This window comes from Nyctibius grandis, chromosome 4 (genome assembly GCF_013368605.1).
Source record: "Nyctibius grandis isolate bNycGra1 chromosome 4, bNycGra1.pri, whole genome shotgun sequence".
Lineage (NCBI taxonomy): Eukaryota > Metazoa > Chordata > Aves > Nyctibiiformes > Nyctibiidae > Nyctibius > Nyctibius grandis.
Window position 1 is genome coordinate 94895697 of NC_090661.1, and position 27245 is coordinate 94922941.

The 27245-nt window shown below is 38.1% G+C and overlaps 1 protein-coding gene across 4 annotated transcripts in view; it reads left to right on the forward strand.

The window, feature by feature from the left end:
• Positions 1–27245, forward strand: part of VTI1A (vesicle transport through interaction with t-SNAREs 1A) — a 279149-nt gene that overhangs the window by 164346 nt on the left and 87558 nt on the right. For 2 of the 4 annotated variants that reach the window (XM_068398332.1, XM_068398333.1), the window contains 2 exons: positions 7649–7719; positions 12139–12200. In XM_068398332.1, the coding sequence (XP_068254433.1) occupies positions 7649–7719; positions 12139–12200 (133 nt within the window). Of the gene's footprint in view, positions 1–7648; positions 7720–12138; positions 12212–27245 lie in introns of all 4 variants that reach the window. The other 2 variants (XM_068398334.1, XM_068398336.1) reach the window with 1 other exon arrangement.

Consider the following 27245-nt stretch of genomic DNA (forward strand, 5'->3'; position numbering starts at 1 on the left):
TTTTATCTATCTATGTATCTATCTATGTATATACACACACACACACTATTTTCAGAATGCTTTATTTTTTGCAGAGACTGCTACACTTTTTGGTCAATGATTTTAAGCATTATTTATTAATAATCCTCTAGGTTTGTTTTATTTTTCTAATGTCTGGACGGTATTTTATTTCTATTTTTCGTTGTTTAAATATGAATGTGAATACAGCAGGAGATAGTTCCATTCACATTTAAAATGAATTGCTGAACAGTGCAAGAAAGGTTAAAACACTCTTTAGCTGTATGGAAGTACTAAAGATGAAACAAGCATAGACTTTTTGCTTGTGTTGCCAGCTTTCCTGACTTTCTAGTCGGTCTGTGGATTCAGGATAAACCTGGTACATCAGGATGTGGGGGGAAACGTGAACAAACCCAAATGTCATTTTATTTGGCTCTGGCTTTGTTGACATTTGTTGACATTGTTTTTTGCTTCAAGGAGCCACTTCTCAGATTGAAACAGTTGAAGGATATACTCATAGATTATCTGATGTCCAGAAAATGAGATACGACAAAGAACCTTGTTCCTATTGATAAGTTTTATTTTTCAAGACCCATTTACATAAATGGGTCATGAAGAATCAGTTAAAAAAATATATAAATTGTTTCAGTGCTTGCAGGTATAACTAGCATACTTTGTTCTTCATCTTTGTACTGTTTAAATGTCATATGCTGCGGTTTTATGTAGTTAAATGAGTTTGAAAAAAATCTCTTGCTCCACACTTCACTTTTAAAACATATTTCAATATTTCAAAACATTTTCTGCTCTTTTGGAAACCTGATGTGACTTTGTTTTCTGTTTGCCAGTTGGCTGATAGTCTGTCTTATCTATTTTGTGCTCAACTCTGTGTTCTTGAAGTGCATTTATTGCTTTAAGAGTAAATCAGCTATGGAGGTAGGGCCAACTTTATGAGCCTGAAGCTCCTGAATGCAGGAGGCTAAGCTGCCAACTCTCTGCCTACACGCTTTAAGTCTTTAAAATAACCAGTACTGCAGGGTCCAAAATAATTATTTACACTGCTTTGAGTTTATAGCAAACTTGGTAGATGGTGGAGCATTTTTGATTAAATTATGACCATGAATCCAGCCTTAGTTACATGAACCAAAGATCATTGTTGTGTCATCTCAGTGCTGTTTGGAGGTTTAATTAAGTGATGGTTTGTGGATCAAGTTTTAGAGGGTATGTTTCTGCAACTTAATTTAGATGCAGTCAGGTTTGTTAATACTCTCCCCTGCTAAATCACTTTCAGAAAAGTTCAAGATTGGCGGTACTGTAATGAAGCAGCATCTGTTCCCTGCACCACAGCTCAGAGCGAGCAGCAACTTCTTCCATCCTGACAGCACTTAAAGTAGTAGGAAAAGAAGATACTGATGTCTGGTTCCCAACTTCACTTACATAAGTGATTGAAACGGGGTAGCAAGTTGCTAACTTATTGATGCACTAGGCAAGGATTTCTTTTGCCTTAGAACTTTTTTGAAGGAAACGGGGAGGGGGGAAGCAGATGCGAAGGGAGGAATTTGGAGTGGATGAGCATTGCAGAGCTGGTGCATGGCTAGAACAATGCCTGGACTTCAGTGTAGACAAGTGCTCAGGGGAATCAAAGTCTACCACCTCCTGTGAATGTTGCTGTGAGGATGTTAGTGAGGGAGATCAGATAGATGGGTGATGGGAGTAGACAGAAAAAAATACATCAGTTAGTGAGAAATGAGTAGTTTTATACCAGCAGATGGATGTGAGTTGGGATTTCAGAAAAGGTATGAAACCTCAGAAAAAGAAAGGCTACTAGAGGTGAAGTTACTAGGTTTGTCATATATTGTCGTCCTCCTTTCTTTTTCCTATTTTCTTCTCAATCATCTGCCTTTTTTTTTCCTGGGGAAGGACAGAATAGGCCTGCACCACGGGAGGTGTTGGTTATGAAATGCTCTTAGTTTGTTCTTAAAGGCATGCGGCATCTTCCTCAAGTATCTTTTCTTCCGTATTTTGAACAAAGCACAAAGCCTGAATTCTGATTAGGTGTTCCAGATGTTTTTTCTTTCTGGTTTCCCTGGCCTCAGGATCAACGGACCCCTTTTGCTGTTGGCCAATGAAAATAATTTCGTGAACATCCATTATAGCTTATAGGGACCTTTTTCATTTGAAAAATGTTGGTATTTTAAGTTTGGTGAACATCTTGGACTTTGGAGGATTGGGAGGTATTTTTAGGTGTTTTTTGCTTTCACAGTAACACGAGGCAGCTTCTTTTATTCTCTCTTGCAACTGAACTTCTGACAGCTCTGCAAGTGTTGGATGTCCTCAGTGTATGCTGTTGACTGTCAGTATTCTTTCTGCCAGTTCGGCGTTTGCTGAAGAGGCCAACTAGTCCCTACAGCATGTAGCTAATTTTTATTTTATCATGTTAAGTGAACACTTAACAACATGCAGATTAACTTCTCTGTTGTAAATTCTTGGGGCATTTGAGCACCAACTCTCGTGGTTCACTGTTCTGTTAATGCTCTACGAATTCTCTCTCCATTGGCGTATAGACATTATGTTATCCTTCATTTATCTGTATTAACCCGCACTTGTCATTTAATAACTTTAATGATCTAAATCCTTCTGTCTCTAATTATATTAGCTGTTCAATGTAAATATATATCAACTGTGAACTTGTGAATTTGTAGGACTTTACCTGTGTCCCTACACTTAAAGATATGTCATCACTTTCTTTATTAACTTTCTGCTGTCAGAAGCATAAAGCAGTTGACTCAACCCTGAATTCTTGTAACTCTTGTGACATATATTTTCCAAGTTTGTAAATCTGCTTGCTGTCACCTCTGAACAGCTAGCATTTAACTCTTTCTAGCCTTTTTTTCCAGAAACTGCTGTTGATTATTTATCTCTTTTAGTCTCCTAAAATCTAAACTTTTAACTGTCCAAAAAGGAGTGACTTTTGGAAAAAAAGTGTCCCAGCCTTGAATATGTTTACTGATTTTCTGCCTGTGTCAGTGTAGTTCTCCAAAAATCTTGATAAGCTTTTGCTACATCTTCAGAGCATGAGATGTTTCTGTGCAAAGACAACACAGAATTGCGCTCCCCTAATGGTGTTATTCACTAGGCAAGGCTGAGCATCTCAGGGTGGAGGCGTTCTCCATTCCTACTCTGATTCCTCCTCTTGCAACACACGGTGTTTTTTTGAGTTTATTTCATGATTCTGTAGATCAGCCGTCTTGATTTTTAACATAATCTTCTACTTTTCCCAGCGTAAATTAGTTTGTCTTTTCCCACTTCTAATTACATAGCTCAGATTCATGCATTGTACGTGTGATGAGATAGGGCAAATCATACTTACAGGCATCCTCTGCATGATTTGGGTTTTTTTTAAGCTTTTTTTACATTTTAAACCATATCAGACTATCTGCTCCCTCTTATGAGGTGTATTTCTATATACACACACACAGAGGGTACACTTGGAGAGGAAAAGTGCTGTATAAACTATGTTGGATTATTTTATTTTTCATATGAAAAGAAAAATGAGGACTCTGTCTTCAAAATTCGTAAAAATGCAGGTTTGTTTATCCAAAAACCTGGAGAGGCTCATTCTGTATCATTCCTTTCTCCTGAGTAAATATATTAGTCATTCTTAAGGAAAAAAGTATTATTGACTTGAGTGATTAGAAAAAGCTCTTTCAAAATCAGTTTAGCTGATAAATAAATGCTTAAATGGCTGGAGGCAAAAAAAGGAAAAGAAAAACCAGTCAAGCACAACTTATTTTGCATCCTTGATATGTGTGTAGGTATTAGAAATCAAGCTTTGTGGAACATGTATTAAATAGTTATGATTTGTACATATAAATAAATACTGCATATAGGTTACAGGCAAATTCCAAAGTAAGGGCATATTCAGGAGCGTAAAGCATCACTTGAAGTGTTCATTGTCTTTTGGCTTTATCTCAGTATAAAAGTTGAAAACCACGTGCCAATTTTTGCACACATGAAGGGGAAAGTTGGGTTTGCATTTGCTGTTTTTTTAGGGGTTTTGTTTTTTCTTCAGCTGTGGAAAGCATCTTCATTCTTCTAACTAGGTTCAGTGTTTTAGGATAAGAAATGTTATAATTTTTTTTGCATAACGCAGTCTCAAAGAACCAGGCATCATTTGTGCTGGACCCACAACATAACGTTGTTAAAGAAGAGGTTAATTTCCCATACCTTGTTCAAATACCTTTAAGGCAGAATACATTTAGAGCTGTGAATTTTAGCGTTCACCCTTTTAAGGCTGATGCTTATTAATATTAAGTTATGTTCTTTTTCAGAATTTTTTTTTCTGTTCATCACAGCATTGTTTAAGACTGAGATAATTGCTGTATGGAATATTTCTGCCCTCTGTCAGTACATAGATAATAATGATGTAAATGCATTCACCCTTCTGCTTCTCAGAGTTTAGCTGTAATTTTAGAACATAATTTTATGCATCTCTTTGGGAATTTCAGTTAGAAGCAGCAGCACCACGCAGTATTTTGTAGGGCTTGGGACTGCACTGTACTGAACATTGTCCATACATACCAACTAAAAGGATGGGATAATCCCCAAATAATTGAGGTTGTTAAGATTCTATGGAAATAAGACTATTACTGACAACATGCAACACCCTTCAGTTTGTGTATTGGTCTTAATTCGTGCATTTGCACTACAGTATATCTTAGAAACCTGACCTTTTCACATAACTGTGGTAGCATTGTCAATGATTTGCATTAGAAGTAGTCTGGAAAGATCTATACAGCACTGTTGCACTAAAAGCATGAATCTGCCACATAGATGAAGGTTTTAACTGGCAGGAAAACATCAGAGTCATGGGGAAACTTGAAAAATTATAGCAAGCAGATAGCAATGATATCAAGCTTGTAATTAGCTGTACTGTGGGCTAACGTTACCTTTTTTCCAGTCCCAGGCACCTTCAGTTGCTGAACCAAGTGAGGAGAGACATCTTTATATCATTTATAAGTCTGTATTTTCTTTATTTATTAATATTTTGGTTTGACTGTCTTGACCTTCCAACTAAAAATCAAGTTTCCCTGTCATCAGTGAATTTTCTGAGTAGAACAAGGATATGAAGAGGATCTGTGGATAAAGGTGTCAATTTATGTTTGCAAACTTACTGTGAGATTATGTTACCTCTGTTATGTCTCTTTGTTCAACTTATGTTGTTATTTTAGCCCAAAAAAGGCCAAAGATCATCAACTAAAGTGCATGTAGAGTAAAGCTGCTCCTGTAAAATTGATGATCCGTCCAATTATTTATCTATAGAGGCTGCTGGGAAGAAACACAACTATCTCAGTTCTCAGACCCCTCTGCTAGGTTGAACTTCATGGCTGAAGGTTTAATCCCTAAGTGTCATATCAACAATTCATTCTGTGATATTCTGGCTGACATGCTCTCCTTCCTTATTTATTGATGTCTTCAGTCATCGACAATGAGGAAAATACACTATTCGTCAAAGTGATGGTGTTTTACCCTCACTTACAGTTGATGCTGCTGTCACATTGATGGTTGGAAAATAAACTCAATCATTATAAAAAGCTAAGAGTGTGAACTTGCCAGTGACAGCAAGAAGATGAAAAAACCCTCACAGTAACTTGCTTAAAATTGGTGTAATAAAAATAGAGCTGTTTCCTATAAAGATATTTTTGAGCTTTGTTTCTGAAATACCAAGCCATTTTAGCCATTTACTTTATATTCCTTTGAAGGAAAATCTGCTTCTTGCACTCCTTTATGTCTGTGCAAACATATGTATAATTTTTAGCAATAAATATTTGTTACCATTCCACCTCATGCTACTTGGTTAGTAATTTGTTGATTTTTTTTCCTCTCAGAGAGATTTTGCTTTCTTTTTTTTCCTCCAGATTACATTGAATGCATGTATCCATTTGTGCATTACAGTATTTTGAGTGGTTTGATGAGGAATAAGTTCAGTATAGTTTCATCCAGTAAGTCCTTTGACATGCAAGCATAGGCAAAGCCCTGTCTTGAATTGCTTTCTTAGGCTGCCATTTGTATGGCTGTGCTGCACCTTACAGCTTTTTAAACTCAATAACCACATATCTTACCACATTTCACCTTTGGGAGGCATTGTATATACAGCTAAAAGTACAGAGCAGCAAGCCAAGAGGGACAAGATAGCATAATGAGGATGTCAATTTGTGGTCAGATATCTGAGGAAATATTTATCTTACTTGTACTGTATTTGGCAACAGGTAGAGAAATATATATTTAATGAATTTCCTTAGACATTATCTGGCAGTGTGTGTACCTTGTGTTTAATGCATTTAGGAAAAAAAAAAATTGCTTGTCTCAAATTTTTAAAGTTTGAGGTGATTCTGCTCTGGATTGTTTCCTGAAAATGGACTGTATCTATTAAAAAAAAGAATAGTTATGTTTGCTCTACTAACATATTTGTGAATTTTTAATGATGAATTTTCTTGAGGCTTCTCAAATAATGACATTTTAAGCTCCCACTCATTCACCAGAACAAAAGTAAGGCATGATTTTTGTTGTTTATGAAAAAAAAAAAAAAAATCACGTTTTTGTGGTTTTACTCAGTTTTGGTGCATATCTCTGGCAAGCTAGGTAGGTAGCCTAAACGAATGTGCACGGAAATGCTGGTTGTCTCACACATACTGTGTGTCCTGAGGCTACAGCTGCTTCATCTCCTTGTGTCTGTTTGCCCATCTGTAAAATGGGAATGATTTAACTTATTTTTCTCCTTCAGAGAAATGCGGGGAGGGTTTCCTAATGTTTCTATAGATCTTTGAAGATTAAAATCTCTTCTCCATACTTGCTGCTAATATTTCAGTGTTAGAGGAGCATTTGACTGAAGCTGTTTGAAGAGTCAAGTTTTAGCGTCTCGTGTTTTCTTTGTACCATATCTTGAGGCCTCTGCACTATAATTTTGCAGCCTTTGGTTCAGCATAAGCTGTGGAAGCAAACAACCCCTGTGTAAACAAACAGTGATGACAATAGATTAATGGATTAATGTATGCATCTGCTATTAAAAATGTCAGGAGATCCATTGCAGCATATCTCTAAGCTTGCCAGAAATAGTCCATGATGGAGCAAAATAGTCACCGGTAACTGGGCTTAGCCTGAAATGGCTTTTATTTAGGCATCAATGGTAAATGCTGAGAGGCACAGAGCGTGGTTTTCTTCTAATATAACTTCTTAGTGTCTTTAGAGGTATAAGGCTGGCTGGTGTTTTAGCAAAGGCTTCCTGACTTCCTTTCTAAGACAAGAAGTGGGCTTAAGGAGCATGTGGGAAGTATGAACACCCAGCACTTAGAGCAAGTTTGAAAGTCTTCTTGCCTTTGTTTCACAGACCAAAGGTCAGCGTCAGTTCCCAGTGCCTCGACAACCTCAAGAGATTGCAGGGGGACAGCTTCTAGTTTGGTTGTTACTTCTTCAGTTTTACGTTGCTTGAAAAACTTAAAATTTAGTATAATGATGTCCTCCTCTTTGCAGTTAGGAGGAGTGATTAGGTTACCACATGTATTAAATGCTGTTGTTACAATCTAACCTGGCATTTTGAGGCCTTACAGTCACAAGCTATATTTTTCATGATTTACATTTTGATTTTTTAATGCAGAGCAGATTGGACAGGAGATGCTGGAAAACCTCAGCCATGACAGAGAGAAGATCCAGCGTGCTCGAGAAAGGGTAAGTTTGATAATAAGTAAATGCTGATCTCAGATTTTATTTGCTTTGGGCAAGTTCTCTGTGCATGCAAAAATAATCTAGCATATTGATTAGTTTCATGTAAATCAGCTGCTATCGTGAGATGTAATCACCATCTGCAGCAAAGCACTTAGAAAGTCTTTTATGTGGGCCCAATCCTGCAAAGCCTCTCCTACAGGCAGTCACACTGAAGTCACCAAACCCGCTGCTGGAAGCAAGCTTTCTATCACTAACTTCACAGATAAGTAATTTTTCTGTCCTTTGAAGGATTTGTTATAGTGTCCATTGTAGGGACTTCTTGGACTTCCGGTGAAACAAAGTTCAGTATCATAATTTAGCTTCTAATAATTGACCAACCTTGTAGCTGCAAATGCCAATAGTTGCCTCCTTAGGCAATTCTGTGTGAAAGAACAGGTAGTGGTTTCTTACACTGCTGCTCTGTCACTGCAGTCAAGGTAACATATCTGTATCATTTTTGGCTTATGTTACTTCCATAGGGATCATCTTTACTCTGTAGAGTTAATGAAGTTGCCCAGAAGCCCATCCCATCCAACACATACAACTTCTCTGAACTTCAGTCTAAGAAATTTGCCTTCCTGTTTCTGGTTTCTGCTCACAGAACCAGCAGTGACTGCGCCTGTGACTTTCTGTCCATGACACATCGATCAGATACTTTCCTGAGTGTCCAATTTTGCCAAAGCTCAGTCCTCCTACAGGCCTCTAGCTGACCAATGCCACTTAAGAAAACTCCTTTATCTGTCCCAGGGAGTTTCTTTACCTGGATAGCTTTGATTGGTAAAGCCTCATATGACAGCTTTAATGAGGCATTTTCTGTCAGCTGTACCAGTTGCTTTCTGAAGTCCTGGGCAGTAGCTACTTTAAAACATTAAGTACAACTAAATCATTAAATGTAACTAAGGATTGTGAGCTTTACCAAGTGTTGTTCAGGCAACTTTGTGTCTTATTTCACCTTCACTCCTCACATCCCTAGTGACTGCTGAGTCTGAGATGCTTTTCTGTTTCTAGCTGGACAAGTAAAACTTGGTCAATGGAGATGAATACCGTGTATCCCTTTCTGCTGATCCTAAAAATCCTCAGGAAAGAGAAAGAGGGAGTGTAGTTCTGATAACTCTGTGTGCACACGGTTCATAGCATAACTTTGCCTTTTCTGTACTTTCCACCTGAAGAGCAAGTTTCTTTGATGGCAAAACCTATAAGCTGCAAGGAGCAAGATTAAAAATAAGGGTATTCTAGTATATCACACCACAGTGCAGCAAAGGACCTCTTGTCATAAATGGAAGATCTCAAATTTCAAGTTTTTATCATATGTCACTTAAAATATTTTGTTTAGGGAATTCAGAAAAGTTCTCAGGTGGAGCCACATGAGTGGACCTGTCCCAGCTGTCTGTATACTCAGATGTACAGTCAGGGATGATCTTGGATAGCTTGGCAAGTTTTCCATTTTCTGGAGATTTTTTAAAGACCAGGACAGAGTGTGCTCTATCAATGCATCATAGCTTTACACTGCATACATGGCATTATTATCTTATCAACCAGGGAACAAACTTGTCTTCCGAAAGTCAAATGTCAGCTTGAGTACGATGGTCAGTTCTTAGCAGTTCAATGTTGTGAAAATTAGGAAGATTTTCTTATGAGCAAAATTTAAATGGGTTAGTGTCTCTATAGTTTGGTTAAATTTACATATATGAGTTTTCCTGTCTGTAGAGTAAAACTTGTTTGGATTTTTTTTTTTTTTAAGCTGGAGGAGGGATAAAAGCTCTGCTACAAGTCAGGTTAACTGGACTATACAGGACTCTAAAAGATACAACATTTTTTAGGCAAACCTCAAATTAAAATGTGTCTAAGGCAGACAAGATATCAGCATTAGCATCTTGGTCATCTTTCTTCCTTTCTCATTTTTATTCTTAATATTATTTTTTAAAAGCTTTCTTAAGCACCATGTAGGTTTGCCATTGCTAATATCAAAGCATATTTCAAAATGTTTTCACCACAACAGTTCTGTGAAACAAGGAAGTGCCATCGTATGCCGTTTAACAGGTTTACATGCCACCTGTTCTTTGACTTCTGCGGTGCACTGGTATTGGTAAAGAAATGATGGAAGAACTACAGTCAGATATTTCAGTTTTAAATAAAAACAAACTTACAGTTTGAAACTCTTTATGTTGTTTTTTCTGCCACTGCAGGAACAAAAGGTGGTTTTTTTAGTGTTCTCTTGGGAGGTAGCTAGACATCTTCCAACTATGTGTGTACGTGTTTGTTTCTTTTTTAACATTTTTTTCGCTTATTTTGTGGGTTTTTTTATTACCATAAAAATATGAGGTCATCTTGCTTAGAGGAGTTTGTCAAACCTCTAAGATTCAGCTTCCCCTTCCTAACTATCAGTACTGATTCTAGCTGTCAGGTAGAATCCTGCAGCAAGAGAGGAAACTTAGGATCAAACATATGATGGTAAAAAGGAGAGAGCTCCTTTTCTGTGAAAAGGGAGGAGAAGCCCCAAGTGTTAAATGCATCTTTATGAATAATAAAAGACCAATGTAAAGCATACATTTGTACTTCAGATTCCCTTCTAGCGTAGATAAAAACTTGGCTTTTTAATGAGCCTTTTAAAAATTATTGTGACATTTTTTCTTCTGTTACTTGTGTCAAACTGGGCTAAACTGCCTTTCTGGAGCTTGAATTGTCTAGATGAATCAGGAAAAAATGAGAGAATGGCCTCCCTGGAATATAACGCTCATCTTTGTTCCATCATAGCACATAATTACAGAGATCTGAGAGTCAGTGCAAGCCTTCCCACTGAATATGATATTGCTAAGAGCAAGGCTTGGTTGGTGTTATCCAGTCCCAGCTTCTACTTGGTATTGTCTTAATGCTTTTTACAAGAACAAGGAGGAAATTTATGCAAAAAAGGTTGTGTGTCATTGATTGCAACTACTGATTTCAGTAATAAACATTAAATCTGGTAGAAATTATTTACGGTATTGGGCTCCAGAATAGAAACTGGTTTTAATATTGCTGCTATGCATATGTTCAAGATATAATAGTGGTTTGTTATGGTGAAGGTGATTTGTTATTGGAAGACTGCCACTTTTCTTGGCAGTGTTACTATTTTGATGAATTTATAACACAGGATGCATTTTGTCTTCTACAACAAAGTTTCTTTAGTAAGGAGTCAATGAGTCAGGTAATCCTCTCAATCTGATTTGATAGTGAAGAGACAAATATTCAGCTTTCACAAGGAGAAGAATGTTTTTACGTATGTACACACAGCTGTGTTTCCAGGCATGTTCAAAACAGTGGACCCTGCTATTTCATAACTGACAATCATCACATTATCATTTACAGTAGATTTTGATGTCTCACTGGTTCCAAGATCTCTAAAAAGTCAAACGATGTCTCTCCTCCAACTACCAGTGACAAAAGAGGCAATAGGAGAGCGACTCTATTCTTCCTATACCCTTCTTCATTTCTAGACTTCCTTTTGTGAGACACTAATAAACATAATAGAGGGGATGTTTTAATCCCTTTTAAAAAGCAATAGAAGTAATTGCTCTTTTTTAATATGAAGTTCATTTGCTTCATAACTTTTCACCTCCCCAATTTCAGTTTTTATTGAGTTGTGCTTTTACCTATTTTGCAAGATTTTTGAGAGCTGTAGAACAAGTCAGCTAATTAAATTTAGCTGTAAATGTAGGTTTCCTGTGTCCTAATAAACTACAAAAAATGACATTTTCAGTGATACTTCTGTGCAAAAATATACATTATACAGCTGTACCTTATGTACATACTATATGCTGTTCACAAAGTATTTGGGCATCCATCCCAGTGGTGGCTGCTGTAAGGTCAGTACAAATTTTGTATTGAAGGGGCAGTATAGGCATATTTCTTTTACACAGAATGGTAAAAGGACACTGTTTTGTATTTCTGCTTTTTCTTTAAACTACTGTCTTTGAAAAAAGGTGGAAGAAAGATATGTTTGTTTTTCTTTTCATAAAGCATCAGGAACACAGCGCATGGCTGTCTCTTCATTCCTTGATGCCCTCGCTAATATACATGACCAATACACATACACACATCAATAGGAATTATGGATACCAATTTATACAGCTTTTACCTGCAACCCTTTATTTGTAAAGCTTTTGCTCTTTATCATGGTTCATCTTTGTTGCCTCAATGTCTTATCTTCCTTGTGTTTCATCTTTATGTAGGTGAAAACCAGACAAAACATTTTTAAATTTCGGGGCTTCAGTGGCTTTCTTACACAAGAGTTTGTTATGGGCTAAACCTGAAGTTTATTGACTCAAATGCAGTAGAAATATCTGTCCTTTGTACAGAATGGAGTACATGTGCCTTTTGCCTTTAATGGGACTCTTTTCTCCCCAGCTTAGAGAAACGGATGCAAACCTGGGGAAGAGTTCCAGGATTTTGACGGGAATGTTGCGAAGGTAAGACCAAGGTAGGGACATTTCCACTCCTTCTTTTTTTTAACTCTCTCTCTCCATGCCTTTGTTTTTAATTTTAATTCAACCTCAGCATTTTACTGATGTACCTGGCTTTTTTTACACAGGCTGCTATGTAGAATGTGTTTGAATGAACGCTGGTAGTGAAGCAGGCGCGGTTAGACAGAAGGTTTTATCACACCTATGGAAAGAGTTTTCTGTAGCCTGAGGGATTACTCCTTGCTTAATCATTTCTCATCTTTGTTTTTTGGGGGTTTTTTTGTATGTGTGTTCTAAAATTAAGCTTTTTGATGATGATTTCCTGTGTTCCTTATTCTTGAGTGATTTTGGTATTTTGAGGGTTTTTTACCTGTTAGATTTGATGTGAGAAAGTTTGTAAATGTTTTGGGACAGTGTAAATTTCCACACAGAAAAAAGGTTAAGATGAACAATTCTGCCTGAATAGATAGGGCTGACACATTGTCAAACCTTGTGGGTTTTAGCATGTTTCTTCCATGTTTTCAGTGTTATGAAAATTGTCCCTGGGATCAAAATGAGGTGATACAGAAAGGAAAAATTTGCAACATCCTAAAATCCTATCTGGGACTGCAGGGAGGGAATTAGCCAGTGATTACTAGCCACCTTAAATTTACATTGGTACCTTCCCAGACAGATTTTTTTCAATTAGTGGCATCTCTGGATATGTGTTCTTTACCCACTGAAACTGCACTTGAGCTTCTTGGTGATGTCCATATTTCTGTATATATTCAGCTTCCTGAAGAAGAAAAGCATCCCTCTAATAGGTGGTGCTGGGTGCTATGAAAGGAGTTTAGAGCATCCTCTGAAGTGTTCAGTATGAAATTACCCTTGCCATGGGCTTTTATGTTGCATATTTGCTTAATACAATTTGCTTATTAAAAAAGAAAAAAAAAAGAAGAGAAAGTTTTAGCAGAGTTGTTGATTTGTCACTTGGCTTGGAAAATATCAAAATCAGAATTTAATAAGTTGCTCTCTAGTGCAAGCTTTATCTCTTCATAAGTCTCCTCAGAAAAATATCTTTGTTAGTTCTTTGTAGACCCAGTTGACAAAGGTTAAAATGACTGAACCTCATGCCTTCAGTCCACAAATTTCTTACAATTTCAACTCCAAACTGTAACATATAAAATTCTCTGATTAAGAGTAATATGTAAATGACACAAGCTAAATTCAAAATCCATGGAGAAAGGAAGTGGCAATTGAAAGGGATGGTTCAGTGCCTGTAGACAATAAAAATATAGTATACAAAAAATGAACGAAAGAAAAGACACAACCAAACCTAAGTCTCTCCAGGAAGGGCTCTGCGACATGAGCTGTAACGAATATTCTGCATATGTCTCCATTTTGTCAAATCTCATTAAAGGGGTTTCTTGCTTTCTGTCAATTGAGCTGTCCAAAAAGCATTCATCATTTTAGTGTAAAAAAAAATCATGCAGTTATTTAAATAATATCATATTAATGTTAAAGTTCAGCTGTCATTTAATAGTATGGCTTAATCAGACATAGCATTTAGGAAAAATAGTTTTTTCGGGCTTTACTTGGCTTTCAGGTTGGCAGATTCAAATAAGGATTTATGGGTTTCTAAACCAATGTATTCTCTCCATGTTTATGCTTGAGGTACCTCAGCCTTTTTGCAGCATCCAGTAGTCTGTTATTTTCAATAAAATAAAGTATCTCCTCATATTGTGTTTGAATACATTTGCAAGTAATTTGGAGAAGCTGAAACAAAAACATATGCTGTAACCTTTGACTTTGTTTTGTGTTTGGGAATCACAGTTAGGAGTCCTAGTTTATAAGTGTTCCATAAGCCAAATGAAAAATATCATCTTTCTGAAATACACTTGGGCTCTTCTTTTCAGACAAAAGGATTATGTAGTCAGACACCAAGATGGTATGTTTCTGTGTGTCAGAAAGGCACTGGATTTCCTTTTTCTTTAACAAAAATGCTGAGCTGAGTCACCTGTCTGGATGAAGGGCAGGTTAGGAATTAAGCTCAGTTCAGGTAAATGTGCCAAAAGCAATGACTCGGCATAGATGCAACTTACAGTAGAAGATTCTCACAGAATCACAGAATGTTAGGGATTGGAAGGGACCTCGAAAGATCATCTAGTCCAATCCCCCTGCCGGGGCAGGATTGCCTAGACCATATCACACAGGAATGCGTCCAGGCGGGTTTTGAATGTCTCCAGAGAAGGAGACCACAACCTCTCTGGGCAGCCTGTTCCAGTGTTCAGTCACCCTCACCGTAAAGAAGTTTTTCCTCAAATTTAAGTGGAACCTCCTGTGTTCCAGCTTGCACACATTGCCCCTTGTCCTGTCAATGGATGTCACTGAGAAGAGCCTGGCTCCATCCTCTTGACACTTGCCCTTTACATATTTATAAACATTAATGAGGTCACCCCTCAGTCTCCTCTTCTCCAAGCTAAAGAGACCCAGCTCCCTCAGCCTCTCCTCATAAGGGAGATGTTCCACTCCCTTAATCATCTTCGTGGCTCTGCGCTGGACTCTCTCTAGCAGTTCCCTGTCCTTCTTGAACTGAGGGGCCCAGAACTGGACACAATACTCCAGATGCGGCCTCACCAGGGCAGAGTAGAGGGGGAGGAGAACCTCTCTCGACCTGCTGACCACACCCCTTCTAATACACCCCAGGATGCCATTGGCCTTCTTGGCCACAAGGGCACACTGCTGGCTCATGGTCATCCTGCTGTCCACTAGGACCCCCAGGTCCCTTTCCCCTACGCTGGTCTCCAACAGCTCTGTCCCCAACTTGTACTGGTACATGGGGTTGTTCTTGCCCAGATGCAGGACTCTACACTTGCCCTTGTTATATTTCATTAAATTTCTCCCCGCCCAACTCTCCAGCCTGTCCAGGTCCCTCCGAATGGCTGCGCAGCCTTCCGTTGTGTCAGCCACTCCTCCCAGTTTTGTGTCATCAGCGAACTTGCTGACAGCGCACTCTAATTCCTCATCCAAGTCATTAATGAATATATTGAATAGAACTGGTCCCAGAACCGACCCTTGCGGGACTCTGCTAGACACAGGCCTCCAACTGGACTCTGTCCCATTGACCACCACTCTCTGGCTTCTTTCCTTCAGCCAGTTCACAATCCACCTCACTACCCGATCATCCAGACCACACTTCCCCAGTTTAGCTGTGAGGATGCTGTGGGAGACCGTGTCAAACGCCTTACTGAAATTGAGATAGACCACATCCACAGCTTTACCATCATCTATCCACCGGGTAACATCCTCATAAAAGGCTATCAAGTTGGTTGAGCAAGACTTCCCGTTGGTGAAGCCATGCTGAGTGCCCCTAATGATCCCCCTATCCTTGATGTGCCTAGAGACAGCACCAAGAACAAGTTGTTCCATCACCTTTCCAGGGATGGAGGTGAGGCTGACCGGTCTATAGTTCCCCGGGTCCTCCTTCTTGCCCTTTTTGAAGACTGGAGTGACATTCGCTTTCCTCCAGTCCTCAGGCACCTCTCCTGTTGCCCACGACTTAGCAAAGATGATGGAGAGTGGCCTAGCAATGACTTCCGCCAGCTCCCTCAGCACCCGCGGGTGCATCCCATCAGGGCCCATGGATTTATGGACGTCCAGGTTGCTTAATTGGTCCCTGACCCAGCCCTCATCAACCAAGACAGATTCCTCCTCTATCCTGACTTCTTCTGAGGCCTCAGGGGTCCGGGGCTCCTCAGGACAGCTTCCAACAGTATAGACAGAGGCAAAGAAGGCATTCAGTAACTCCGCCTTCTTTTTATCCTCTGTCTCCAGGACCCCCACCTCATTCATCAGTGGGCCTGCATTGCCTCTAGTGTTGGCTTTACCTGCAGTGTATTTGAAGAAGCCCTTTCTGTTGTCCTTGACCTCTCTTGCAAGGTTTAATTCCAAGGAGGCCTTAGCTTTCCTAGTTGCCTCCCTACATCCTCTGACAACAGACTTATATTCCTCCCAAGTGGCCAGCCCCTCAGGATGTTATTTAAAACCACATAATAGATAGACCTACGGTGGATTTAATTTGTGACTCTTTGGTAGGAGGGTCTAGCATTATCCCAGCCTCAGCATCATCCCAATGTTGTTTAGCCACAAGAATAATCATAAAATACAGAGTCCAAGAAATCAGCACAAATTATATAAATACAACTGTAAGAAAAATAATCAGCACAGATCGGCAGTTATGTCCTAATTTCTGCATACTTCAATACACACCACACAATGTTTCACTTAATTACTGGAACCAATAAAGAAAAGCACTGGAGGGCTATTCTTCACATCATTATTATACGGAAAAGGTAATGTTAAACTGAACATTGCTCAACTTATTGCTGCTTCCACAATATGTATTTGCTGATACGCTTGAAGTCGTATGCCAGGCTAACACGCTGTGCATCAAGTTAATGCCTAACTGTTTCTATTTTTACTGTCTGCGAAAGGTAAAGCAGCATCCCTTCTGAATCTGGCCAAATACATTAAGAGGTTAGATATTTAGATAGCTAGAGGGCTAAATTACTACTGTTGTATGACCTAAATTCCCTGGCCATGTATTTGTGCATAAAATGTTCTGGAGATGGGGAATAAAAGTGGGGACAAGTTTTGTAGGTTGCCATAGCTCACTAAGGAAATCAGTGGCATAATAGGGACAGGTCTTCCTATTCCAGTTTGCTGCTCTAGCAACTTAAGGTAGCCAGCCTAATGTATTGGAATTTGTTGTCTCCCAGTATTTTGGCTGTTTGGGTAAGGGAGTTTTTGTAATAACTGTTTTTAAGTATTTTTGCTTTGAAATGACCTATATATTCATAATATTCTCTTTTTTCTATAAATAAACCTATTGAGATTCCACTAAACTAGTATATTCCACTTACGGTATTGTATTACTAGGATAATATCAGCATATTGATAATGTCAAAACATTAGTCATTTCCTTTTACATGTATCTATAGCTCTGGACATCCTGACATTTTATGACTCCTCTTTAAAACTGTGAGACTATAACAGAGGCTCAGTGTAGTTTCAGTTACAGAATTTTCAAATAATAGGTTTTAACATAAGGAAATGGCATCTTCTGTGGTCATCTGCGATATTGCCGTCTCAGACATCTATCCCTTGGCCTCTACCCCAATGGGAATTGGGGAGCTCACAGTGTGTTGGAAAGAAGCAGAAAAGAATACGTTCTGAAAGATCTTCAGTCGTTTGCCCATGTCCTAAGCCAATAGCCTAGAAAAGCTTTTAAGAAAAGAATTTGGACAGTCTCCAAGCCACACACGGCCCATTGGTAAACAAACCAACCTAAAAGTAACCAGATAAAGATTTCAATAGATTTGAATCTTTATCCAATTAGCAGATAAATTCTATCTAACCCCCCCCCCCCCCAAACTGCAGAAAAATATTTTAGAAAAATAGCTACTACCCCCCAGAACAACTTTTTATTTGGTCTGGTTCACCAAGTAATTTTTATGCCTAAAATTCTCTTTTAATCTTCAGATTTCAATCTTCTGAATTGTTATCAATGATGCTTTGAGAAGCTCATGAACACATCTGCTCTTGTAAGAGACTTTCAAAATTTTATTTCCAACAGGACAGAGACACTACCTCCAGCTGTTGGAAATGAAGCAGTAAGTGTTCAGCTATTAGGTGATAGGTTATATGACTTGCCAACAGCTGCATGACCAATGGGACTACGATCAGAAACGGAATGCCTGCCCCTCCATGCTAGTTGTAGTCAGGTTTCTTCACTCTTCTTTCCAGGAAAATTCTGGTAGTCCTGCTTCTTGCATCGCTCCTAGTCAAACTTCCTTGTACTTTTGAACTCCAGGATAGTCCAGACCTTACAGTTATTTTTCAACATTTCATAGAATCGCAGGACAGTTTAGGCTCTAAGGGACCTCTAGAGGTCATCTGATTCAACCTGCTGCTCGAAGCAAGTCTAATAAGAGCAGGTTGCTCAGAGACTTCGGCAGTCAAGTTTCAAACACATCCAAGGCTGGAGATACCAATGCCTCTCTAAGCAATCTGTTCCAGTAGCAGTTGTAATAAGCAATTTTTCCAGGTATCTAACTGAAAGTTCCCAGCATCCAAATTGTGTCCATTGCCTCTTGCCCTAAGCAGAAGTGATTTAAATCATAAGTGTTTTAGAATTGGCCTTCAGAGTTTGGGCCTGGATTGCAGCCATTCCCAGCAGTTCTCAAACAACTTCAGCAGTTGTGAAGAGGCTCCTGTGGTCATTAGGCTGAGATGACATTCAGTGTAGGGCAATTCTTTAAACAGGGTGTTGGGGTGCTCCACCTCCACCCATTGACCTCATTGGGTGGCCATTCAGCAGTGGATGCAGAAGAATTTTTTTATTTGCTTTCTCACACTCCTAGAGAAGTGAAAAGTTAATTATGTCTGTTCTGCCTTCTTTCTTGACTACAAAGACCACATTTCCATATGTAGAATAGCAGCAGAGATAGTCGTGTCCCTGTTGAGGCAAACCCAAACAGTGAGTGAGTGTTATCACTGTCTTTTTTCCTCTGTTTCCCTACTAATCTCTGTTTCCATCCCCAAAGGTCCGTAACAAAAACATTTTCTTCTGAGCTGAAACCTATCTCAGTATCAGTCATACTAGGCCATGGCTCTTGAGTCTCTGCAGTTTTCTGGAGGAAGGTCCTCATATCACAGATACAGAGTGGAGTTTACATACAGTTAGATTTGCCTTGTTTTCATCTAATAGAGGAATTCCTCTTTACAGCAGGAACTTTGCATATTTGGTCTCAAGCTAGAAGAATTTTTGAGTAGAAATTGTTTCAGCAACTTTTCGGTACATGTATTTCTATTTTTACTTCACGATGTACTTGTACACTGAAAAATGTTTGAAATGGTAAATTCTTCAGCAACATGTCTGCTCCGTGTTGAATATTTACAGCTGCAGCTGTTTACTTCAGTAATTTAGACCTTGATTCAGGAACATATTTAAGCATATGGTTAACTTAAACCAGAAGAGCAATTCCTTTAACTTGAGGGAGACTGAATAAGGGGGGAGTGAGTGGCAGAATGATTCCGGGTCATCTCTTGGGGAAACACAGCTTTTATTGTGCTCCTTGCTCAAGGCTGATTACAGAGCAAACCCTGTCCTTAATATTTCTGTTGTTAAATGGAAACCATAAAATACACATAGGGTATTTTACTGCTTGTTACTGTTAGTGTAAGAACACTTTTTTTAATTTTCCAAGTTTTAAACATTTGATATAGTTACTTGATTCTTATATTTTTGTACATGTTTGTGTTTTAATATGCAACTAATCTTATCAGTTATGAAGTGTTCAGTCTTTCTCTGATACGCTTTGTGGTGCTGTTAATCACACACAAGACAGTCTTTGGATAAGGAACATACGGCTTGTTATTCCAGATTAAAACTTGGCATTAATTAGTACCTGGTCATTCCTCACTTTGTCTCTGACTTTAAAAAGAAACCTTGTTTCTTTGTTGAAGTGATGGACAAAACATCTGGAAAACGTAAATGTAGTGTCAGCAAAATTCCCAAGGGTAAGCATTCTTCATCATTAGGAGTCCAACCTTAAAACAGGAAATGTACCTCTAGGTCTGAACAACAAGAATTTTAAAATAGTATATGGGACACTGTGGGTTCCCTGTTCTCAATTTAGGTATGATGTGATCTGATGTATGTAAGATGCGTTTCTTATTTTTAATAATCAATTGAGAGCTATTTTCTCAACTTTGCTCATCTTTCTTGGACAGTGTTCTGTATGTTGTTTCCAAAATGCTTTTGAAAAATCTTACTTTACTTTCATTCAGTGTTAGACGTACTTTTCAGTTCATGCATCATAGAAGGTGCAGAAGTCTTTTTAGCTGCTGTATAACATAGCTACAGCAAGCAACGTACATAGAGAATTCCAAGCCGTATACTGAAGGTACTGAGTGCTTCACAGAATGAGACCAGTTTCAACATTGTAAGCATGTAGCTATAATTAGTTTAATCCCACCTTAGCCTTTGCAAACCTTCAGCTTCAACAGCCTAAGTGATACTGAATTATGTTTACTTCAAACCTGGAAAAAAAAAAAGGGGGGGGAGCATCATGATTGATCTTTACATTTTAATAACTGAAGTGCATAGGATAAAATAAGTCAGTGTTTTAATCTCCTTGCACCTAGGCATCTTAGAACGATATGTCCTTCATTCATTGAGGTAGAAGCATCTATATTTTAGTGTTGTTTTATTTTTCAGATTGTTGGAAGGCTTTATCCATGTGTCAAGTTGCCTACATTACGTCCATTATGAGCAGAGCTCTCAGCGTTCTTCAGACAGTATTTCTAATTCTCTTTTTTCATTCCTTTTTTAAATGTACAATGGCCTTTGTTCCATCCTCTCCATTCCCTCTTTTCTATCATCTGGAATTACTATCTCGTTTGTCCCCCTTCTATGTACTTGTGTGCAGCTGAACAGCTGGAAAGAACATTATCTAAAGCACAGTTGTGTTTCTGCAGGAAAGCAGGATCTCAATGGATAATTATCCAAGCTGGTCCTGGACTGCATATACCAAGAATGTAAAGCATCGTAATAGGTTAAATATCCTGTAACCCTTTGTGATTGTTCTCTGTATTGAGATATGTTGACTACTATTAAGCAGCTAGAGCCTGAAAAGGTTCACGATGCCATGAGTGAAACAAAAGGCATTTCATAGTCAGCATTGTCATGTCTAAACCACAATAGATGTCCCATGACATGCTTTCATGAGAAGGCATGTCTTATATCAGCATAATCAGTGCAGTGCTTTCTTGCAGTAGTTACAAGTGGTTTCCAGTTGGATGAGTTCTCTCTGACATGATATTCAGAAATAGGGAAGGTAGTGAAAATATTTGGAACGTAGTGAGATTGTTTATGTGAAGGAGGGTGAAGTAGGGAACCTGTTAGCAAAAGCTGACATTGGCAATTGCTGAAATAATTGGAGACAACTCTTCAGAAATCAATGAAGTCAAACTTCTTAAGGCCAGTAGTAAATTAAGGGTCATGTTGTTCTTGACACCACTCATAACTGTCACAGAACAATATATGCCAAATTTTACACGTTCTGTTTCCTATAGAGTGTTTAAGCCGTAAATTCCCAAACGTAACATTTTCTGATCACAGATCTGCATGATATCTTGCTACATGGGTCATTTCATTTTAATCCACAAATTTACCAAAAGAAATAGAATCAACTTGGAAGTGATCTCAGAAAAGTTCATCCCTTTGTGTTAAGGCAGGATTGACTGTCCCTGTTTTAGTCCTGGCAGATATTCGTCTGGCCTGCTCTGCACTGATGAACATTCCCCATCTCTTCAATCAAACTGTTCCAAGTTTTCCCTCATGTTTAGCCCAAATCTTTCTTCCTGGGTAGACAGAGAGCTTTTATGTGCTGATGCATTTGAGGAGATTTCTGTGCTCTGTCATGGCCCATGACTTCTGCTGTGAAAAGAAATTTCTGCTGAACTTTTCAAGAATTAGAGAACATAAATAATAGTGTACAGAATTAAATTATAGTTTCCAGTTTTCATCAAGCCAAGCCTTTTGATGGGATTCAAGAATATAAAAATGGAAGACTTGGATAGTGTTCTAATAGGCAAATCCTGGAAGCTCAGCCTCTTCAAACAGTAGTTTTGTGTGTAGGTGTCACTGAGCTTTACAAATAGAGACACCAAAATTAAATCATTCTCATGAGGCTGCATATCTGGACTAAAACTAGGCTGCATACTAAGCTGACTAAAAGTAACATTTGAAACTCAAAGAAGATCAACAAAATACAGAGCTTTAACTTTTGTGTGGCACTTCTAAATGTTTTAAGAAAAAGGCAGTAATATTGTCAAACAAACATCAGAATTTTTAACCTACCCTTGCCCATAGACACACCAGCATTTTGGACAGATCTAGTATTTGGAAACAAATTATGGGAATGGGAATTGGTTTGCCTAGTCTTCTGTCAGGTCTCTACAGGAGCTTTGTTAATCTTTATCAGGTAAAGCAGCTCTTTTGTGCATTCTGAGTATGATTTCCAGTAGCACCTTGGCACTTTTCTTGCCATGCTTGATTGAAGTTATCAGCTTTTAATAAAAGCAAAATTAATTCAACTTGCCAGCATGATTCTGATCATACACCAAGGAGTTTATTTTAAAGAAAACAATGAAGTCATCAAACCAATTTAAAACTGCTGTGATATCAGAGTCTTGTCCTTATTAGCTAATCTTTTAGATTAGATCGTTTTCAATCTAGATTATAGTAGGAGGTCAGAGTTTTGTCTGTGCTCAAGAGACATAAGAGATTAAGTGACCAACAACTGGAACAAAGGAAAATTCAGGATTTGCTGAGTACAATTTTTGTTCAAGTCAGTCAGTCAAGTTCTACCACAAAATCCAGGACCTGAACTTGCAAGTTATACTTGTGTGAGTAGTTTGCTCATCCATAGCCGTAATATTGAATAAGGATCTCTTTTGGTTTGAGCAAAGTTTTTTGGGGGGGCCATGGTGTTTGTTGTTGTTGTAGTTTTACAAAGAAGGCCATAAATTATCACTGAGAAATCAACAGCTAAGGAAAGCCAGGATCACTTAGTTTGTTGCAGATAAATTAGTGCTGCTGTGGGGCAAGACCAAAAGAGGGAGAATTTATATCCTTGGGTAGCATGTAGTTATGTTGTATTGGACCTTTAAAACTCTACAGAAGAAATGTTCACATGTCACTAACCTGCTGAGCATCTGTCCGAAGAATAACAGAGTCATGAATGAGAAAGTGTGGTCTCACAATGACAGATTGTTTAGTCTACTTGGTGATAGGAGGGATGAAAATTTGCTAATTTTGGCTGACTTTTTAACTAATATGGAAGATTTGAACCTAATCGAGAAGGCAAAGAACAGTCAGTGTGGAAATTGAGCAAAATGGGAAAGACAGAGAAAAACAATTTTACCACAAACACTGAAATTTATGTTCTCTACAACACTTGTGTAGCTCTAAAGTAATTCATTGAAAATCATTGAAATTGTATGAGAAAAATCTAGAATAATATAAACAAGGGAGAGACTCCTGCAACCTGCTTGCTTCAGAAAAAATTGATAAGCTTTCACTGCTCATGCTCCTTCAGTCTTAGAATCAGGTTTATAATTCAGATTTTAAAATATTATTTTAAAGTGGGATTTTTTTGAGACTTGAAAAATTGGTCAATGAATTTGAATTGTCAGGAGCTACAGTTTACTAGAATTATAAGCTGTATTGGTACTCTCCAGTTTAAAAACATAGCAGAAGAGTTTTTCACTGACCTATATGCCTTCTGCAAATATTAATGTTTTTCCATGAGTGTTAACATGGCTTAGCTTGCAGGATCTCACTATGTAGCATTTATTACCTAAGAGCTTTTGTTTAGCTTGGACTTTGCTATATTAACTAAGCTGTAACCCAGAAGGTTTTTGTAACATTTGCAAGTTAGAGCAAAGTCTTCATCTTGTCTTATTCAGTAGATCTGCTGATAGTTTAAGATTACAACACTAACGGATAATTTTTTTCCTTGAATAAAAGTTGCATCTTAAAATTATTTTTGCACCAACTCCCTGCCTTCCTGATGATAAAAATGCTTGTGCAAGCAAAAAAATGTTTCTCTGACATGCTTTTGTGACTGCAAATAATGTGTTTAAACAGGGAATTGTTTGAGAAACATGGTTCTACATGTGCCTGGTCTTGCCTAGATGTTGGGAAGCATATGGTCTACTTTATCCATGCCGAGAAACTTCTTTGCTGCTTTCTGTCACCGCTGTATTTTTTCAAACGCAGTTTTCAGTGTGAATGGCACACACGTGTTGATTGTGAAGGTAGCATTCTTTCAGTACAGCCTTAAGCTAATTACTCTTAGTGGCAGTGGGGCTTTGTACCTCGTTTGTGAACAGCTATTTATATTACTACACCAGTACAAAGCAATGTTTCACATTACCAGTTTACCAGACTATTACACCATTGTGTTTTAATCCACTGTAGGTGGATGGAGAATATGAGCCATCTGTTTTATTTAATGATATAATCAGTAAACAATATATGCACTTTACACATTTGGTCATTAAAGATGCCCATATTGTTGGACCCTGTATTTACATTGTAAATTGGTGTATTCACACATCAGCTCGTTCTGGTTTAAAAGGCTTGCTGTGTTCATAAGATGGTACAAAGCAAGCTCTGTAACTGCTCGAACCCAGCACAGGTGGTCGAGCTAGTTGCCACACAGATCAAAAGTCAAACAACTGTGAATCTTCCTTTGAAATGGCATTTAGAGAGACAAGGCTGGTCTTATCTTCACAAACAAGAAAGTGTTATAGATATACATCATGAAGTTATGAGAACAAAAGGGGGTTTCATAATCACTCGGCATCAGAAAATCCATTACTGCAGACTTTTGTGAAGGCATCCTTGGAATATAAAGACCATCTTATTTTCCTGGACAAAATTTAGAGGAGTGAGTCTGAATTATTAAATATGAGAAGGTTCAGTGATTTCAAAACTTTGGAGACAAGAAGTTGCTTTCTCTCACAGTCAATTTAATTTGATTTTATTTTCAGCAATGCTTAAGCAGAATAAAACAGCCAGCAACAGCAAAACCCAATCTTATTCAAGGGATAGAGGTGAATGGGTGTATTTGTGCTAGAAACAAAGGAAATTGCTCGATACTTCAGTTTCCCCAAAGTATCCTTGGTGAGCGCCAAAAAATAGCCACCAAAATACATTAAAAATTCATTGATAAGTAAAATCTTGTTTGCTAGCACATTTTTAAGGAAGTGGAAGATCATCCAATCCCATATTAAAACAGTAATGATCATTTTAGTGTTTTACTTCACAGCTTTTCTTTAAGATGCCTAGAATTTAAGGTATTTATTGGAGGACTCAGTCTCATTTCTCATTGTGTTTTATGAGGAAATATAATTGAGTTTATCACCCCATGAAGGCATGACTAGCTTTGTCAGTAGACAGTGATGAGAAAGGACTTGTGGAAGTGGTATGGCTAGGAGTGAGTTTGCAGGTCAGCAAGGCTGGAGGAGTAGTCTTGAGCTTAACAGCACACAGCTGCTCAGCAGCAATGGGTCTTCTGGTAAAGGCGGAGCTCTGTGAATGCCAGTTCTTCAGCTCAGTTTGAGATCATCTTTTAAAAAAGCAGAGTGTCTGTCAGGATGAGATCTTAGTCATTTCTTGTTGTATGCACTGGTTTAAAAAACTAGCATCAAAATGTTAATACATAGATTTTCATTTTGGTTTCTGTTCCTACATAATGCAGCTATACTTAGAGGCACTGAATATATACTCAGCTACAAAGTCTCTGTACTAAAAAGAAGTGTGTTCACTTTCCATTTAGTGTTACAAACATGAGCTTTCTAAGTCTTTAAATCTATTTCAAAGGCAAGCTAATTATATTATTCTGGTTTTTTAATCGTGGGGTGGGAGAAAAGATGATTTTTTTTTTACTAGGGCTTTTTTGTGCTGGCACAAATTTTAGAGATAAAGTATTTTCAAGTGTATGGGCAAAGAAAAGAAATCATCTCATTTTATGAGCCATTATATGTGCTTTCAAAATATACAATATTTTCATGGTTAAAATATTTCAAATAAAACAAGTGTAACTTGAATATTAAGCATTGGCATGTTTCCATATGCTTCATGACGTATTGCCTTCTGATTTTGAGATATTGTATAATTGACTTATTTATAATCTTATAAAGGTGTTGACATTTTTTTTCCCATCCCAATCCAGGAAAAACGATCAGAAACTTGACTACCAATGTTTGAATCCTAGCTTTGTCCTGGGTATATCTTGGGTAACTGCGGACACATCTGTTTCAGTGCATCTCTAAAATGAGGATAATGTTCCATATCTTAGCAAAACATTCCAAGAGAGAATGCCCTTAATCTGTGCATGGTCCTCACATGACAACCTGATGAGAGTTTGTGAATGACGGACTAACTGGTAGCAGTGCCTGTCCTGATTTGGAGTCATGGCTTAAATGGATTTTAAAGGGGTGAAAGAGAAGCATGCGAAGAGTTTAGACTAGAGGGGTATGGAGTTTCTGATTTCCCATAACAGTCCATTACTAAGTGCATACCTGACCTTCTTAACTACTGAACGTATATACGAGAAAGAGGAGGTATCAATTCTTTGTTGTCTTCTTCAGATAATATAGTTTTGAGGGCCACAGGTGACGGGATCATCTTTCCTTAGGTGACATTTTTGGTGTGTTGCGGACAGAAAAGAGTATTTGGGTTGGTTCGACAAATAGAATTAATGCATCCCTGGAGACATAATGATTAAGTGTATATATAGAAGAACAGTCATGTTAAACTTGATGTGCTAGCCCAGGCAACTGCTTCTTCCTTATCAATCTCTCCTTACTGCTCCTGTCAGGAATGATGTTCTTATAGCTCACTGTGGGCTGAGATGTATTATTTCTGGCTGCTGTCAAGCTGCAAACAATCAGGACTTTACAAACATTTATTAAATACTTCAGGATTCCTCAAAGAAGAAATATATCCCTACAAACGCAATGTTTTATGACGCGCTATCACAGCGCTGACATTACCTTGTTCAAAGAAGGTGTGGAGGAGAGACATGTGGACTCAGGGGTAAAGGTAGACAGTCACTTACTTCCACTGGTCAAAATTACCTTTAGCACCATCACATCTTGCCTCTGGGAAAATAAAAAGAAACATAGTTTGTTACAGAACGTGGATGGGTAAAGCCAGGAAGGTAATCTAGGAATGCATAAAAATTCTATCTCATGTATGGTAACTTGGTGACGGAAAACATACTAGTGAGCCTTTGAAATTCCAATATTTTGCTGTGCAACTTCTCATTAAGGAGAAAATAAAAATGTGGATTTCAATTGCCTTTTTTTGAAACATCCAGTGACATGACACTGCTCTTAGCTGTAAAGTTAGAAGGGAGTTTGTTAGACAGTTTGTGTAGCATGCACATGTTGAAAGCTAGGGTAAAATGAAGTTTGAATGTGATAGCTGGTAAC